Source organism: Bombus affinis, chromosome 17 (assembly GCF_024516045.1).
Source record: "Bombus affinis isolate iyBomAffi1 chromosome 17, iyBomAffi1.2, whole genome shotgun sequence".
NCBI classification, from domain to species: domain Eukaryota; kingdom Metazoa; phylum Arthropoda; class Insecta; order Hymenoptera; family Apidae; genus Bombus; species Bombus affinis.
The window spans coordinates 3980976-4000621 of record NC_066360.1 but is presented as its reverse complement, the minus strand read 5'-3'; the positions used below and the strand labels follow the sequence as shown (position 1 = coordinate 4000621).

Sequence of the window (19646 nt, the reverse complement as noted above, 5' to 3'; positions counted from 1 at the left end):
CCCTTGTTTGCTTCCTAATGAATTAGCTGACTATTACCAAAATATAATTTAAGAAAGCCAATATGTCTAATGTTATATCTTATTACTGCAGAAATATCTTCAAGAGAAGCAAGATACTATATTATTTTATTATATTAAACTTGTTACTACTAAAGTGTCTAAAATTATATCTTACTACTGCAGAAATATCTTCAAGAGAAGCAAGATACTATATCATTTTATTACATTAAACTTGTTACTATTAAAATATCTAATATTATATATTATTACTGCAGAAATATCTTCAAGAGAAACAAGAAACTATATTATTTTATTATATTAAACTTGTTACTATTAAAGTGTCTAATATTATATCTTACTACTGCAGAAATATCTTCAAGAGAAACAAGACACTATATTATTTTATTATATTAAATTTGTTTTATATCTATGATTTCTCCTCTATTCTTTGTATTTTAACATAGCAACGTGTAACCCATGATCAATTAGGTGCCTATTATTCTATGTTATCGTATATTACATTGTACATTAATGTTTAACTTTATTATTCATTGTTGCAGAAATATTTGCAACAGGAAGGGAACGTAATGTTACAATGAAACATTGTTACAAGTTATAACCCAATTACATTTACTCTTCGTATGCTCTTATCAATCCCACCATGCTTTTCAATCGTTGTATCAGCGTAATCGAATGAACGCGGAAATTGCTCGATCATCACAGTCACGGGAATCAAATATAATTACTTTTGATAATCGATAATCAAATACGCAAATAAATCAATTATTAATTGCGTAACAACGTATAACAGTGCCAACAACTGTGGTTACTGTACTTACGTTAATACGTGTGCCACGTTTCGCCACCATAAAATCACAATTTCATAATTGTGATATATCTCGAAATGATGACGTAATTGTAAACGAATTTCGACGAAAGTCAGATCGCAACAGGAACATTATGTTTCTATTTCTACTAGAACGTTGTTTCTGTATCTGCTTGACAAATTACAAGTTTTAAGAGTTTCATGATTATTACACAATGGCGGATAGAAGAAAGTTTAACGGTTAAAAAGTGCAAGAGAAGATCATTATTTTACAAAATCAAATTATACTCGACGTTCAAAAGATACAATTAATAAATATAATATAATATTCGATTGGCAACTAAGTGATTGAGGTTAGGTTATTTAATAAGTTAGGTTAGGTTATATAATATACGGTTGGCAACTAAGTGATTGCGGATTTTGTCATTAGGTGGTAATGACAAGATCCGCAACCACTTAGTTGCCAACCTAATATATTGCAAATCACGCGATTGTTTTCAAAATGATACGAAATTGTTTGCACGTTTCTGAAATGTTTCGCTTTTATAAAATAGCGATATAAACAGTTCTTTTCTGTATAGAAAATATTTCATAAAAATTACTACCACTCGTGGCGCGCCAATCAGTAAACTGTCTTTTGTCTGTCATTATAGACTTCATAATTATGACATAAAATTTACTATCGTAATTGCATTGAAACAGTGACAAGATCTGCTTTGTTTATTGTCTGCAGCTTTTTCCTTAATTTATTTCAATTTATACATATTTAACTGATTTATTTATACGTATATGTACCTACATATGCATTGGCTTGGCAACTAAGTGATTGCGGATTTTGTCATTACCACTCAATGACAAAATCCGCAATCACTTAGTTGCCAAGCCAATATTTCAGTCTGTTCGTTTAACACACGATTTATCGAATCAGCTCGAAACATTTCTACGTTTCTTGCGCGTTTAGAAAGATTTTGGCGCGTTTCTTGCACAATTCTAAGCAAGTTACAATTATCAATGAATTTTTCGAAAATTGTATGCAACATGTTCGATAATCAATTTCGATGTTACAGCAGATATATATATATATAGAATTCTTTGATAAAGAAATTTGACGTTTGAAAAAGAATCTAAGACGTTTATATTTGTATGCTTTCGCAGTATACTTCCTATAGAATATAAAATATAAAAATTTATTGATTTTGTTAAAATTAAATCATTCGATGAAATAGCATATGAAGCGTCTAATGTCGACGATAACTCAAGGTTTCCAATCAAAGGTTAATGATCAGACACGCGCACACTTACACCGAGATGAAAGACAGCCATTTTTAACGCATGATGTGAAAACAAGGCCATGCGGGCTGTATATTCTGTGTGAATACTTTGTGCCGCTTTCAAGCGTTAAATCCACCTCTCTTGAAATAGAATTCGTCCCAAAAGATCCTTCTTACTCGTTCCTTGCCTGGCGATATTAACTGAATTCGTTTTACGTCGCAGGTTTCTTGAAATCCGGTCCAAGTAAGCGGAATATCACGAATATCCTATCTGATTTCAACATTTTTGACAGGCTAGTTCCTGGTGTACTACATACGTGAAATATGGCATGGAGCTTTTGAAATTTCGTCGCTATTTGTAGCGCGCAGCTATGAAAACAGAGTTAGAACGAGATAAACAGTGTTACTTTAAAAAAAACCAATGAAATTTCAATTATATTCTTAGCAACAACTAAGTTGAATTCAACTGAAAATACATACCGTCGATTTAAACAGAAATCATCAGTGAAACCTACTTAAACACTTAGCTGCTTGTGACGAGTATACTCGTCACGAAGAAATGACAATATTTTGCGTTACGACCTAGCAATAATCAAATTTCACAATAAAACAGTCCTTTAATTTTATATGAAAACTCTGTATTTGACGAGTATACTCGTCACGAAGAAATGGCAATATTTTGCGTTACGACGAGACCTGGCAATAATCAAATTTCACAATAAAGTAGTCCTTTCGTCACAGCTTAATTTCATATCAAAACTCTGTGTTTGACGAGTATACTCGTCACGAAGAAATGGCAATATTTTGCGTTACGACGAGATCTGTCAGTAATCAAATTTCACAATAAAACAGTCGTTTCGTTACAAGTTAATTCTACCTTATCACAGCTACACGCGCTCTGTGTGTTTGACGAGTATACTCGTCGTCGCTTAATTTCTCCCACACATTTTAGCTGCGCTCTTTTGAAACACAGGTTGCAACAGACAACTAGTAAAAAGCTTCGTACCAAAAATGGCGATCGAGGAGTTTTTCACCGATGGCCATTTCTAATTCAACACGAAAGCAGATCGATCGATCGATCGATCGGTGGACACCGCGCGATGTATTCGCTCGGATCGGCGGAGAAGGGAAAATCGGCGCCTTTAAATTCGAATTAACGTGCACAGCCTTGACGATGCTCTCTGCAGGAAATTATATCGACGCGATGTAGTTTGTCGTCGCAATAGTGTTTTTAGGCCAGTAGCTATCGTGAGTCACGTCTCATGACGTAATGCGGATGGTCTTTTATGGTTAAGAATCGAGCGACACCGACTTCATCGTCGTTCGTTTTCGATATATTCGTCGAACGATGGAAACTCGTTCGTGTCATCGCTGGCTGCAATTAGAAGCCTCCTTAGCTCGTTTAGGGAGAAAGCAGCAGCGAGTGCATCTCGTCGATCGACCACCATATACACGCACGTTTCATTCTCCGATCTCCGCTCGTTATCATCGTCGAAGGTCTACGTCGAACCGTGTCATTAGGTTGACGAAAGCAGCAGAGTTCTGCTGAGACATTTATTGCATTGGCAACTAAGTGATTGCGGATTTTGTCATTAGGTAATATTGACAAAATCCGCAATCACTTAGTTGCCACGCGTTTGTGATTCAAAGACTAGAAGCTAAGAAATAGATAAAGCACGAAGAAACTTTAACGCCGTATGAGCTTTCCCGTGCAATGAGCGATTTTAGCTAGTTGACAAATTACGAATTGCAGGTTACAGACTTCCATTTTACTATTTTTGCAATTTTACCATTCTATGTCGAATAGGGCAGCGACTTGTAATTTGTAAAATTTGATTGTACAATTTTTTGATATTAATAACTCTGCAAGTTTGGCTTGAAAAATCCTATTAATAAAATTAATGGAATTGCGCTAGATGGTTGGCATCTAGTGAATGTTAGCACGTATGACTGGTTTCTTTGACACGCATCGGGAACACGCACGTGTTTCTCCGAAAATATAAGTCGATTTTTGTGCGTGTTAATTATAACGATGTGTACAGTTCGTCGCAGAAATTCTGTCTATTTCAGATATCTCCGTTGTTTCGAATATCATCTACTTAGAAAATGGAACTATCGCTTACAGAAGTTGGTACGATACGTTCAACTATACAGTGGTTTTAACGCGCAATCTATCCTCGCAGATCTGAAACATTTTTCATGTTCACCACCCTGTACATCTTTTAGATATTCCAATACAAAGCAGAAAAATAGCGTTTGCGATAGTATGAATTCTTTTTAGTTAATTTGATTAAAAGTCGCAGGTCGTACAGTTGCTTCAAAGTTGCGTAACATCGCTAGAAAAATTAGTTCTTATTGAGAGTCCGGTTAGCAAACGTCACACAACTACATTCTCTGCGACAACGCGTATTTTAGGGATTGGATTTTTCAGGAATATCGAATAGACTGCAACAGAGGCAGCTTTCTGGATTTTTTCCAGATTGATTGGTATTTCGTTTAGAGAGGTAGAAAATTCATTTTTCCTTTGCGAATAGAAAAACTCAATACCGAGGATGAAGCACAGGATGCGTTGCAAAGATATTTTAAAAACAAATAGGAAAAATTCTACAGCAGTGGAAGAAATAAAATTTCGGACAAAAAGTGTAGAATAGTCGGAAGAAACGACCATATGTTGTAATTAGTACGAATTTTCAGAATACTAATCGTTCGATCTATGCTTCTTTCACCTTATTTTCCCTATTAAGCGAATTTAGCGAAGATTCTCTACTCTTCTTCGCTTATCGACATTTAAAATAATCGAATTCTATCGTTCAATCCTTAACCAGTTAGTTATTTTCGACGAGTATACTCGTCAAGAAGAAATGGCAATATTTCGTGCTATGACGAGTATACTCATTGTCGCTTACTTTTGCCACAGTTCCTTAACCAGTTAATTATTTTCGACGAGTATATTCGTTAAAAGGAAATGACAATATTTCGTGCTATGACGAGTATACTCGTCGTCGCTTACTTTCTGCCACACATGATGCTTTACGAGTATACTCGTCATCGCTTACTTTTTACCACACATGGTGCTTGACGAATATACTCGTCATCACTTACTTTCTGCCACACATGGTGCTTGACGAGTATACTCGTCATCGCTTACTTTCTGCCACACACTGTGCTGCTTGACGAGTATACTCGTCATCGCTTACTTTCTGCCACACATGGTGCTTGACGAGTATACTCGTCATCGCTTACTTTCTGTCACACATGATGCTTGACGAATATATTCGTCATCGCTTACTTTCTACCACATATATTAGGTACACCCTTTCCAAAATTTTTAAAGAAATCGCAACAGCCAACTGATTATGGAAACATATCAAGTATAAACACACGTCACAGTGCTAGAAACATTTACCGAATGTCCAGCTGGACAAATTGTAAAGTACAAATTAAATAAAAAAGATACGTCACAACATTCGCACCGAGCCGACCAATTCCATCGAAACTTCAAAAATAGACGTAGGAACTCGCGCAACGATTCTAAATACGATACTGTCTTAAATTTTGATCATTTCGTATCTACCACAATAGATAAAGATCGATGATTTGCATATTGTCGCAAGGGCCAAGACTAAATTTAAATTCACAGATTCCGAGGCGATTTCAAGTCGAACGAGTAGGTTGGAAATTTGGGCAACGTCGGCGTATAACGAGCGTAGGTTTACAGATTTTTTCTGTGCATCGTGGGAGGAAATTCGAAGGCGAAGATGAGAACACCGCAGCCTTTAAATCTAACCGTCTAAACCAGAACGTCTGCTGACCCAGGTATTCCACCATGTTCCATTCGTCTTATTGCCGGGATTATTTATAGTTTTACTAAAACTTACTTCGCTAGGATTACCATACGCTGCTCCCATGAGTATGGTTAGGCCAGGTACACGACTTCATTTCTATAATTAAACGTGCGTGAACGCGAGGCCACTTGCGATGGAATTCGACCAGGCCGCTTACAGTCCAATTCTCAGGTGTGCTCGAGATATTAACGCGTCAGTGCAAAATGATCATTCGGAATACACCGGGCACGTGGTAGCTCGTTTCTAATTCGTCGTAGTCGATTTTGACCCGTCGATTCTAAAGATGATCGCGGCGTGCCAGTACTTTCGTACGAGACACGTTCGAGGATCGCGCGAGAAAAATCCAACTCCGGTTCGTTCATTTTTATGCCACGTATAGTACGTTCTATTAGGTTGGCAACTAAATGATTGCGGGTTTTGTCCATGCCGCCTAATGGCAAATGCCGCAATCACTTAGTTGCCAATAATATGAATTTAATAAGACTGCAACAGCGCGCTGTGTATCTTCGTTGAAATGTTCGATGAAGAAATGACCCGATGCGGAGACCTACCTAGTCATGAATCTTTCCTATCGAATTCATCAAATTGTACAATTACACGGTTCCATAGGTTCCTTGGAATTTTCACGAAGACGCGACTTGACGCGGAAATCTGCACTTATCATCGAACTCTTCCTATTCAATTTGTCGACCTCCATCCGCTCGAAATAATCCGTGAAACAAGTCAATGTCTAAATTGAAATCAAACCATAACAGAATGCTGAATTCTAACACACACAGATCGAAACGAGATGTAAAAATGACTATTTTCGGTGATTTAATCGATTTGACAAATAACCGACTATTGAACTCGGCATAAAATTATATTCAGATTCAGTCGTTCGTTCAAACTTTACCGATTATCGTGTTTGCGTAAAATAAGCAGAACCTCATTGGGTTGGCAACTAAGTGATTGCGGACCTTGTCATTAGATGGTATTGAGAAAATCCGCAATCACTTAGTTGCCAAATAATTTCACTTATCCACCGTAGGTTATTTTTCACAGAACGCACTGTCGCCTAACGCAGTGTGTATTGTACTAGGAACGACGATTAACGTTAACCGGACGAGATTTCGAGACAGCAGCGACTAAAAACCATGATTTACAGTGTTCGACTAGCGAAAGCACGTAGAACGTAAACGCAGCAGCCGTGCTCCGCATGTACAATCAGCCGCGCATTCGCACATGGCACGCACGTGTTTGCTTGAAGCGACCAGAAAACACTGTTGCCCGTTGTACACCAGCGTTGATCCTATTTTCCCGCCGCTAATTGATACGGTACCCTAATCGATTGCTAATCCAGTTCGCTTACTCCGACCATTGCCATGGAAATCTGTCCGATCTAACCGCCAAAGGTATTCTAATTAACCGGCGAAGAAGATTTCAGTTACGCGTGCGTGGAAGAGTGAGCGAGTTTTCGAATATTCGCAGCAGGACAAATGAGAAGGCCGAGTCTGACACGTTGAATGCGTCAAAACGTACGATGGACTGATACGAGAAACGAGCGCGTGTGAGTAGTACGTGACAGCAAAGATTATGAGACACATTGAGAATAAATTTCTTTGCAGGTGGATACAAGTGAAAGAACGAGCATGTCTTTGTTCGATGAACGAGCGATATTCTTCTCTTTCGTTTGGTCGGTAACGGTCAGCTTTTAGCAGTTCAATGCGAACAATAGACGCGTCTTGATGGGATAAGAATTAGTTAAAATTGAATAATTATTGTAGCAACAAGAATTACTACTTTTGTTGAATTATTGCCTAATAATTAAAATTAATAAACATGGTACTAGGTATGGTTGCTTTATATGGCGATGTTGGTACAAACGTGGAAGCTAATTTGTCAAATGGTCTTTTTATGTTCAGTCGTCCTGTAGCTGTCGTGGCATACGTTTCTTTGCACTGAAAATGTTATTTCCTTGTAAAACGAAAGAAACTTTTCGGACAACCTACTATGATGTAATAGAACTATAATGGTAGCAACATATAACAGTCACGAGTTTCGAGTATATAACGAAGAATGTAATAAACGCGTGCATAGGGAACAAAATAAAAAATAACTTTTTCTTACCGACTTAATTAAAATAAAAATAACGGTGAAAATAATCAGCCGAGTCTACGTCACACAGAAAATAACCAATGTACTAAATAATCCAATTTTTCTGCATAAAAATGCACAACACTTTTAACGTGGCAATATAAAGTAAACACACCACTAAATAACAAACTTTTATCTCTTCTTACTAAAATTTCGAGTTTTTATAATAAATGTTTTATAGTAAGCAATCTTTTTATTTCACACGGCTAGTGTACACGTGGGACGCGTGGAAACAAAGTTTCTCTGCAACGCGTATACTCGTCAAACGCACTAACACTTTACCGACCGCTAGCGATTCAACAGCATGCGCACGTCCGACCGGCATCTCAGGCGTAGATTCTCCCTGGCGCCGGCTCTGTTTCGGCTTAGACTCTCCAATACCATTCTTTTCGTTCATCGCGAACGGTACGTTTTTCAAATTGGTATAAAACTGTGGCAGATTACAAAGCAACGCAACTGACACAACCGAGCAAAGTACCTTAGTACTAAATAACAAATTACTGCTCAAATAATGAGAAAGATTGTCGGCGGCAAAAAGCCGATTAATAGGCTATCGGCCGGTAAACGTCGGTGATAAAAAGCCGACTAATAGGTTATCGGTTGGTAAGCGTCGGCGACAAAAAGCCGATTAATAGGCTAAGTGTTAAACTGGTTAGTGTACACGCAACTGCGATTGAACAGGCCAGTGAACAAAGCCAGTGAAAAATTCATGGAAAGTTTGTACGAAACGCGCGACGATGATGATTTAACGGTTGGTCGTTCGACACGTAACGCGTGCAATTACTTAGGTAGCCGCGTCCCGAGATGGCTTGGTCATACGAGGCAGCCAGCCTTCCTATCTTTCATCATGGCTCGAGCACAAAGCAGACGTGTGGCAGACGCGATTCTCTTCGGTGGCGCGCGCCGGACGTAGTTCTCCGGTTCTTTTCAGCCGCGCCCCTCTCCCGTTCCCCTCGTGCTCGGCGCATCGTCTTTAATTAACCGCGTGCGATGCGATACTTAGGCGGCTCGCTTTGTCCACTTCGGCGATTAAACGCGTGCGCGGACGCGCGACTATATCGCGGTATATCGCAGGTGCACTGTCGTCCGCAAGTATCGGCTCATGCCACGAGTAACACCCTTTTCCGGGAACGACAGATGCTTCGGTCCACAAGTTCGGTCTTAAGTTAGAAAAATTTACCAAATGTCCAGCTGGACAAATTGCAAAGTACGAATTAAATAATAATAAGTTCGGTCGTTACCATCGCAGTTTTATGAAATTCGGATAGAAGAATATTAACCCTTTGCACTGGGAATTTTATTTCAATTTCGTTACCAGCAGCTGCCAACGCTTTTAAGTGTTTTATTTGAAATTTACTTTAAGTAAAAAATAAGACAATTTAAATAGATAAAGGAAGAAAGAAATTCACTTAAATACCAGTTTTATTCACACTATCGTTGTATTTTCTAATTTTTGACTGTACGATATATCTTGAAACAATTTCCAGGATGCAATCCTGCTTTTCTAGGAAATCTATTGATTTGCACATGAAAGAATGTCGAGTGGGGCTCGACAAACGAGCTCCTCAGATAAAAACTGATGTCGAGTCACATTCGACATAGAGTGCAAAGTTAATAAAAATGATAGCGATGTGTAAAAAATATAACAAGATTCATCACAATGATAATTACAATTGGTAATAAAATAAAAATAAAGTAAACAAGAATAAAAGTAATCCCTTAGTTTCCATCAAATTAACGTAGCGTAGACCAACGACCGCGTTACTTGTGGGACGAGCCGATGTATTTTCGCAAATTAACGCAAACACCATGGGACCCGATTCAACGCGGGAGATACGTTCCACGTTATAGGAATTGCTTGCTGTATGGAATTCGCAAGGCAGAAGGATCAAACTGAAGTAAAAAGTTTCTCTTAACCGACGGATGTGATTACGGGTCTTAAATGACCCACAGGCTTACTTTGCAGAGACACGTCTTCGAGACGTCGTTTATAATGGAATCTATGTGTGCAATTTACCATTCATTCCAAGTGTCTTCTTTATAATGTCCGATGATTACGCTGCTAAGAATCCCGTCAGTTTGCGTCCAACAACTGTCTAAAGTTATAGTAATGCGCCGTGTTTAGCCAAGTGCGACAAAGACGTACTTCTTGATGCAATGATGTATTTTATTTGCGAGCAAATTTTACATACTCTAGTGCATTTACTATGGAGAAACTGATTGAAATCATGATCGTATTTTTTCACATGTAAATCGATACATGGAAAAAAAATGAAAGATTGTTCTACCTGTGTCTACGAATAAATTGATTTTCTTATTCAGAAGCTGCCCTTCTTGTTGAAAGATTGAAGTAGATACCTTTTCTGCAACGTGCACTGGCAAACGATGTATTTCCTCGGAGTAATACGCCTCGAAAGCATCGTCTCAAATCTTTTGGCGAGAAATGTTAAATTATAAAGAAATTATAGCTTGTTTTCGTAAAAATGTTTCTTCTCGAAACATACAGTAGGAATGATTCTCCTTTTTTATTTATTTATTTATTTATTTATTTATTTTTTTTTTTTTTTTTTTGAGAGTGATGTCACTTCGTTTGTTAGCCCTGTTTTAGCAAAACATATTCGACGTCCAAACTACATTTGCGAATTTTTTCGATTCGATATCAGTGATATTTTTTGAACGACAGCTATTCGAAAATCGAACGGGTCTCGGGTGATGCAGTGTGACAACCGAGATTCGTAAAACAAGTGTGACAATTGAGAGTTAATACAATGGAAACCACTTTCATTGTTGTGTATTTTCTGTTCAATGTTGGTATGTTCGAGCGATTCGAATGTATGTTTTTTTTATCACATTTTAAAAATCTGTATAGATCTTTTAAATGTCTGTCATTCGTTACAGATAGATGAAATTACAAATAAATTATGACGTAGATATAAAGAATGGACAGCGAAAAATTGTTCTTCAGTCGGAATTTGGAAAATATAATAAGAATATCAATGACTTGATCGAATTCTATTAATATAAACAGGATTTGCATTGCAGTCTCATAGTATCAAATTTTTGTAGTCATATGAAACTGCTACTGAATGATACGAAATTTCAAAATTGGATTTATTTAATTAGTAGAATAATAAGATAACAAATATACAAAATGACGTGTTAATAATTTTTTCTAGTCATATGAAATTACTATAAAAATTAGATCTAATTAATTAGTAGAGCAATAAGGTAACAAATATACAAAATAGCCTGTCAATACCTTTTGTAGTCACATGAAACTACTACTAAATTATATGAAATTAATATATGCAATAAATATACAGAATAACGTGCCAATACTCCTCATAGTCATACGAAACTATTACAAAAATTGGATCTAATTAATTAGTAGAATAATAAGGTAACAAATATACAAAATAGCCTGTCAATACCTTTTGTAGTCACGTGAAACTACGATTAAATTATATGAAATTAATATATGTAATAAATATGCAGAATAACGTGCCAATACTCCTTGTAGTCATACGAAACTACTATGAAAATTGCATCTAATTAATTAGTAGAACAATATGGTAATAAATATACAAAATAGCCTGTCAGTACTTTTTCTAGTCATATGAAATTACTATGAAAATTAGATCTAATTAATTAGTAGAACAATAAAGTAACAAATATATAAAATACCCTGTCAATACCTTTTGTAGTCTACTACTAAATTATATGAAATTTACATACGTAATAAATATGCAGAATAACGTGCCTATACTCCTCAGAGTCATGTGAAATTACTATGAAAATTCTATGTCGTTAATTAGTAGGACAACAAAGTAACAAATATACAAAATAGCCTGTCAATACCTTTTGTAGTCACATGAAGCTACTACTAAATCATACGAAATTAAGAAATTTCATAAATATGCAGAATAACGTGTCAATTACTCCTCAGAGTCATAAGAAACAATTACAAAAATTAAATCTAATTAATTAGTAAAACAATAAGTTAACAAACATACAAAATGACCTGACAATACCTTTTGTAGTCATATGAAACTACCACTAAATGATACCAAAATTTAGACGCTTGCTTTTTGTAGACACTGAATATTCTTGAACTCTGTCGGAGTTCACGTGCTCACGAATGTTAATCGCGCGAATCCGCTCGAGAGGATCGTTGAAACGAGCGTGAGTCATTTGGCTTCTTTCGTACAGACGTTTCTGTACAAGGGTGGCGAAGGATGGCGCGTACTCTGTTTATCGTTTGTCTGGCTATACTATGATTTGTTGTATCAGGCTAGTCTCCAACAGTTCCTTGTTTTTCTTCCTTAAAAGGAAAGAAATCGATTGAACCGTGAAGGGAAAGTCAACAAGAAATCCTATAAAATGTTTTTATCTACAAACTGCCGACGTTTCATGTTTTAATCCGTTATCGTAGCAGAAAAAACTACCTTTTAATTACAACGTGTAATTATATTCGTTCATGAAGTTTATATTGGCATGCAACCATACGCTCTTTTATTAAAGTATTTCAACACATATCATGAACTTTTACGGATATATGAAAAACTTTTTGCCACTTCATTAACGTTTTAGTGCAATACGATTATTATAGTTGCGTGGCTAGAGTTTAGAACAAATTTGAATATGGACATAGCGGATACAAGATATTTTCTAGAGACCATAAGATCATTTCCTACAACATGAATAATCATTTTAACCGTGTAATTACTAACTAGATCTAAATATCATCTCACTCATTAATCGGTGTACTTATTTTTCGAAATAAATATATCGTAAATTCAATATACAGTATGTCCATTTTAAGTGCATACACGTGACTATTTCTCGAAGTATCGGAAACACGAAGAAATGTTTCAGACGAACGATATCTCACTTCATCAAGAAGCAAACTCAATAAGACATTTGGATTTTTTCAAAATATTCTTAACACAAAGAGATTTCAATACCAACGTAACTTTCTTAAATGGAACTGTACGTTTTCTCGTGTATCATTTGTTACACTTTACAATTGTCTAGAAAAAAGGTATTAAGACACTTGGAAAAAGTGTCTTATACCTTTAAGCGGTATACCTTTAAAAGCGGTACTTTCGTCTACATTTTAAAGTTAAAATATCATTAGAACTAGTCACTCTTCGACCTTTACATCAAGTACCTTAACATCTTCCTGTAGAGAATAGAAATGGTATTTTAAAAAAAATATGTGTTTCCACTAAAAGATGTGACGTTCCCATTGAAATCTCCTTAAACAAGAATTAAAAAAAAAAAAAAAAGAAAATTGAAGTATCTTATTAAGTTTCTCCTATGAAGTCAAGCAACTTTCAGACGAGACTTTTTTCCCCATTTCAGATGTCTACAGAAATAACCACGCGTATACATTTCAAACGGATGTAGCGTACATTTTAGGATGCTTCTTTTTAATTTACCAATACGATCATCGTGTTTTATTAGAATATACGCGTGAGTGAAATTTGACAATGTTTTCTACAACACGCGTAATAAATTCATAGACAGAATTTTCATTTTCGTGGATCACTGTATGCGTACGTACTTGTCTCTTTGTTTGTAGCGTAACGTCGCGTTGTCTGTTCTCTGCAAATTTCACGCTCACGAATGTTATAGGTCGTTTTGAAAATGACATTTCAGCGATTTTTTTAAATAAGAATTGCCCCTGGTCGGTGAGCCTTTGCTGTGAGATTGTAGAAAATTTTAGAAAAATTTTCGTCATATCCGCCTTGTTTATCTCGGTTGCGAAATTAGCTGCATTGTGTATTGTCGGATATTTGATTGAACATATAAAAATTGCTCGAATCTGCACACTTTCGATAGTTTCAACGGATTAATTCGATTCTAGAAATCTGGTTTTGAATACAAAATTCATTGTATCATATAATACGACGTGATAATAAATTTGATTTTATAGCGTACGAAGAGAATTATGTTCAGGTAGGAACATGAAACACAGGTAATTTAGGTGAAACACGGATTCAGCCCTAAAGGCTGTTCCACTATCGAATCCCGATAGTAAATTAGACGTTTACAACTAGTATCGTAACTATGATTTTCAGCATCTAAATAAAAATTCTTAATTCGTAATAGCAATTTATATTTCCACTTGATAAAAGACTACATTACAAAAAATTAATTAAACGCTCAATAAAAGAAAATATCTTTGCAATAAGACAAACTTTCAATTTAGTTGTACTTTCCATTATTATTCTTCATTTATTCGTTATATTATTTATTTCATTCATATATTTATCATACCTGGCTTACCATCGATCCTTAGTTAACTAATTGCACGTTTATTTAACCCCTTAACCTACAACTACGGGCATGGCCCGTAGTACGGTGATCGGGCCAAACGTAAATATTACTGCCATAGTCCGTAGTAGATGATCGGGCCAAACGTAAATATTACGGGCATAGCCCGTAGCACGTACTACACAAGTCGTGCGAATGGCTCGAAGGCTGCGCGAGCTTGTTTACGTTTTCAGCGCAAAATTCTCGGACGTAAATCATAGGTTAAGTAGTTAATCTAATCTACCGTGTTTCTACTTTATTGCTATCTAAGCTTATCCTTGACCTTGTTTATCTTTCCCAGTGATTTCAATTCTCTCAGGTAGATTGTTATCAGTCGTATGCGATATTTCAACGTTTTGCGCTTGACACCGTGTAAAATCAGCGAGTCAGCTGATGTTAACGTGCGCAGCCATTGAAAAGATCGTAATGCGAAGAATTGATAAAGAGCTTAGCGCTTTGGTACACATTGAGTTTTTATAAATCTGTTTGAAAGGATCAGAGGAATGTAACGATTAGAGTGAAAACAGCGGTTTATGCATTTATGGGAAATTTAAAGGAACAACAACAATGCACAGAGTGTATACACACGATATGCATAATAATATTTGCGCGTATCTGTTCATGTTTCTGCTTAGATTTCGCTCCTTTAATTCAATTCACGAACATAGGAATTTGCATGAAAGTCTAATAATAACAACATTAGGAAGCATGTACATAATATGCAAATGTACGATATGCTAATTATCAACTGACCGTAATCTCCGTGTTCTGTGTACTATCGTCAAGATTCTCCACTGAAATTTCTCTATATCTTAGAATAAGTTTTCACCATCAGCTGCTACGATTTCAGTCATTGAGTCGTAGATGATTTAAAAACCGATTTCGGGCAAGTGTTTCATTGTAATTCCGAGATTGCGTGATACGCGATAAACAATTTTGAGAAGAAAATTTCACACGACGAAGATTGAGCTTAAATGGTAAGTTTCACTAGTTCAATTCTATTGGGTTGGCAACTAAGTGATTGCGGATTTTGTCATTAGGTGGTATTGACAAAATCCGCAATCACTTAGTTGCCAACTCAATAAGTGGAAATATTCGTTCGGATAATTGACAATTAATTTTCTAGCTGGTTTTATAGAAACGTGGATAGTAACAATCTCGACGATGATTAACAAGGGATTATTAAAGCCATAACTGTCATTGAAAAAAAAAAGCGATACACAGTCTGAGAGAATTGTTCAAGGGAATTGGAGCGCACCGATAGCTCGTAGATTCGTTCGCGTATAATAAGTGTACACGAAACATGGTGTGTTCTATATACATTTTATGCAAATGGAACGGCGTTTTTAGTAGAAAGTTTCATTCTCTTAGTAAATAAATTAGACCAGTCGTTATCTTGGAATTTCAGGTAATAAAGATATTATTAGGATGCATACGAAATATAATCAGATATTTCTTACAGTGGCAGGAAATATTTCTTTGCTTGCATAAAATATCACACAACACTTTCCACATTTGTCACTTTGAAATATTCACGAGTAATGAAGAAAGTGTATTGTTAATATTAATTCATCAATAGCGAAATGAATTTTCCAATGTTCATTTATAATCAACATTTAAGTTTGATTATTATATCGTACTGTATTCTATTGTATTTATTTATTTATTTATTTGTATTACATTATATCTATATTGTATACAATATAATTATCGAATGTAAATATGAAAGGTTGATGTTCCATGTATCGCGTAATTAATATTTGCAATGTAATAATCAACCTGAAAGCTTGTTATTGTACACGTTAATTAATATTTATATAATACAATAATCAAACATGAAAGTTGATATTGTATACATTGTATATAACAATCAACCTTAAAGGTTGATATTGTGTGTATTAATTAATCAGTTGATATTGTAAAATAAAAGCTGATACTGTATACATTGTATATAGCAGTCAACCTTACAGGTTGATATTGTACACGTTAATTAATATGTATATAATACAATAATCAAACATAAAAGTTGATACTGTATACATTGTATAAAACAATCAACTTACAGGTTGATGTTGTGTGTATTAACTAAACAGTTGATACTATAACATAAAAGTTGATACTGTATACATTGTATATAACAATCAACTTACAGGTTGATGTTGTGTGTATTAACTAAACAGTTGATACTATAACATAAAAGTTGATACTGTATACATTGTATATAACAATCAACTTACAGGTTGATGTTGTGTGTATTAACTAAACAGTTGATACTATAACATAAAAGTTGATACTGTATACATTGTATATAACAATCAACCTTAAAGGTTGATACTGTGTATATTAATTAATCAGTTGATACTGTATACATTGTATACAACAATCAACCTTACAGGTTGATATTGTACACATTGATTAATCTTGTTGTATAATTAATATACATATAATACAGTAATCAATCATAAAAGTTAATCCTGTATACATTGTATACAACAATCAACCTTACAGGTTGATATTATACACGTTAATTAATCTTATTATATAATTAATGTATATATAATAAAATGATCAAACATAAAAGTTGATGCTGTATACATTGCATATAACAATCAACCTTAAAGGTTGATACTGTGTGTATTAATTAATCAGTTGATACTGTATACATTGTATACAACAATCAACCTTACAGGTTGATATTGTACACGTTAATTAATCTTGTTGTGTAATTAATATACATATAATACAATAATCAAACATAAAAGTTGATGGTGTATACATTGCATATAACAATCAACCTTACATGTTGATATTGTGTATATGAATTAATCAGTTAATACACACAATATAATAATCAACCATAAAGACATATACTGTATATATTAGTTATAAATGTGTAAACCTTTGTCCGAAATTTCTTTCAAAGGAGAAGTTTCAAATTTCATTAACTTTTCAACTTTTCTGCAAATGTGTATTTGAATATAATTACTCGTCACACGTCTCGTTCACAGAGATTTTTATCTGAATCAAATGTGCCGTTAAAATCAACGACTATAGGTACAATATATTACGTGTCGTAATTTGCGAGCAACTAAAGCCAGACTCGTCTCTGAGAACAACGTAAGTGCATTTACAATGTGCGTTCATGAAGATCGCTCGAGTGAATTGGAGTGCAGGAACGACACGATCAGCGCATTGCACAGCCATTTACAGAGCTGTACTCTCATCGTTACGTATAGTGAACATTTGCAAAAAAAATAAAAAAAATTAAAAATACACTCCACTATAATAAATAGTTCACTATAGTATTCGATAAAGGCAGACACTCCACACAGACGTGCAAACCTTCTCTGCAATTCTCAGATGAATACCCCTGCTATTGTTCAAATATCTCGTTTGTGTCGTTCGTTTTCTTAATTTTTTAGTTTAACCAGAAATACTGTACGAATATCTTCTAACGTAACATGACATAATATTAGCGCAATAAAGTCTAGAGTCGATTAAAATGCACGATTGCCGCCGTAAGAGTGTCAGTGGAACCGAAATGTGCAGTTAAGCACGATATAATCGTATCTTGAAACCGGTTGAGGTATTATATCAACACGCATACACGCGAACATTAAATAAGTTCCTTCCAATACTATACTATACTTATACTTTTCATATTAGGTCCGTATTTCTAATGTAGCTGTTACATCAGACGTTTTGGAATTTTCTTTTGGAATTTTTGGGAAAATCGACGACTTTCATAATTGTTTTTTTTTTTTCTTCATTTCAATTCATGACGTTTCACACAAATGTGGAAATATATATGTATAGACGTATATATTAATCACACTTGTTTAATATAAAATTTAGTACAATCGTAGAGATCACAGGAGCGTTTAAACAATGAACTGTACATTGTATTAACAAACCTCGGTATTCGACGCGATCACTTACGATGCCTAACACTTACACGCTTCAGCCGGTTATTCATGCTGTATACTAATTGCCATACGAAATACGGTTTGCAGCAATAAATAACCTGCAATTTCTACGTTCGTTCTCGGATTTCTTTCGAACTTTGCCTACGTAGCCTAATGAAACGCGAAAATCTCTCGCGCGAAGCTTTCTACGGCTTTGGCGAGCCAGTGCAGTCACGGCAGCCAGTGTATCTGCACATTCAACGGCCAAGCAACGATCTATCAAGCGACGCGGAGATGACAAATTCCGAAATTCCGCAGACCTCGGACTAAATTTCCGATGTAATCATAACCCGGGGAAAATCTCCGGGCCCTTAAAACCTTCCCCTCGCCTCACAAAACTCAGCTCGCTGCCGGTCGAACGATTAATCTCCCGAGCCGGACAAAATACCTACTCGTGTTTACAAAGCGACCGATCCACCAGAGACGCCATAAATTATCCAACTCGCGGGCAAGCGAATCCGCGACGATTAATCTTGCGACGAACGTGGAAAAAAGGGAAAGAGAGCGAGAGAAAAAGAAAAAGAGCAGAGGCTCACCTGGCTGAGAAGTGGTGTCCTGACGAGACCGTGATTCGCAGGTGATCCCTGTGGCTCGTCCTTACGTGAAGAGAACCGATGTAGCACTGACAGTTCCGCCATCCCTCTCTCCTCGCTCGCGCGAAATCCCACTCTGCTTGGCCCTACGACTCCCTCTCCGTCCTTCTCCCACCAGCCGTGTCTCAAATATACCGAGACGAGGACAGAACTAGTGGCCGCGACCAGTTCAAGCGGATCAAAACAGAAAGTCACGGCTCCTTACACTTAGGCATCGCGGGTGAAAATTTTCCTATGCAGGCGGCCGCGCCGGTAAAAACTTTCCGACTGATAGTCCAATTGCGGGTCTAAGCTGGTGGATCTTCGTGCGTATCTTTCGCACTTAATTCGTACGAACCAGGCGTAAATGGACACGCTACGCGTTCTTTTCCGCCTCGGCTCTTCTATTCGCAGCGATCCGCAATATCGAACAGTGTTACTAGAAGACGCTGCAAGCGGTGAAATTGAAAATTTTGAGCTTTCTTACTGGATTATCAACGATGAAAACACCGTAGCGTAACGTTTAGGTGGAATTTTCTGCTGTCGGATATTACACGGTCCGAAAAGTTTCTTCCGGTTTATAAGGAAATAATGGATGCACGATATTTATTTATTGAATTATAATGTACACACGGTATATTTGTTTTATTTTTGTGGAATAAATCGTAAGAAAGGAGAAATGTTTATCTATTATTTCCCCATAAGATGAAAGA

General features: G+C 36.0%; 1 protein-coding gene and 1 long non-coding RNA gene across 3 annotated transcripts in view; both read right to left on the bottom strand.

Moving 5' to 3' along the window:
• Positions 1-19245, bottom strand: part of LOC126926017 (serine-rich adhesin for platelets-like) — a 90186-nt gene extending 70941 nt beyond the window's left edge. The window contains exon 1 of one of the 2 annotated variants that reach the window (XM_050742084.1): positions 18898-19245. In XM_050742084.1, coding sequence (XP_050598041.1) covers positions 18898-18999 — 102 coding nt within the window. In that variant the 5' untranslated portion in view covers positions 19000-19245. The remainder of the gene's footprint in view (positions 1-18897) is intronic. The other variant, XM_050742085.1, reaches the window with a different exon arrangement.
• Positions 6494-16449, bottom strand: LOC126926069 (uncharacterized). Its single transcript, XR_007714251.1, has 2 exons — positions 11682-16449; positions 6494-11509 (listed from the first exon to the last, which is right to left on the bottom strand). It is a non-coding gene; the product is annotated as an uncharacterized LOC126926069 (long non-coding RNA).
• Positions 19246-19646: the final 401 nt, after the last annotated feature.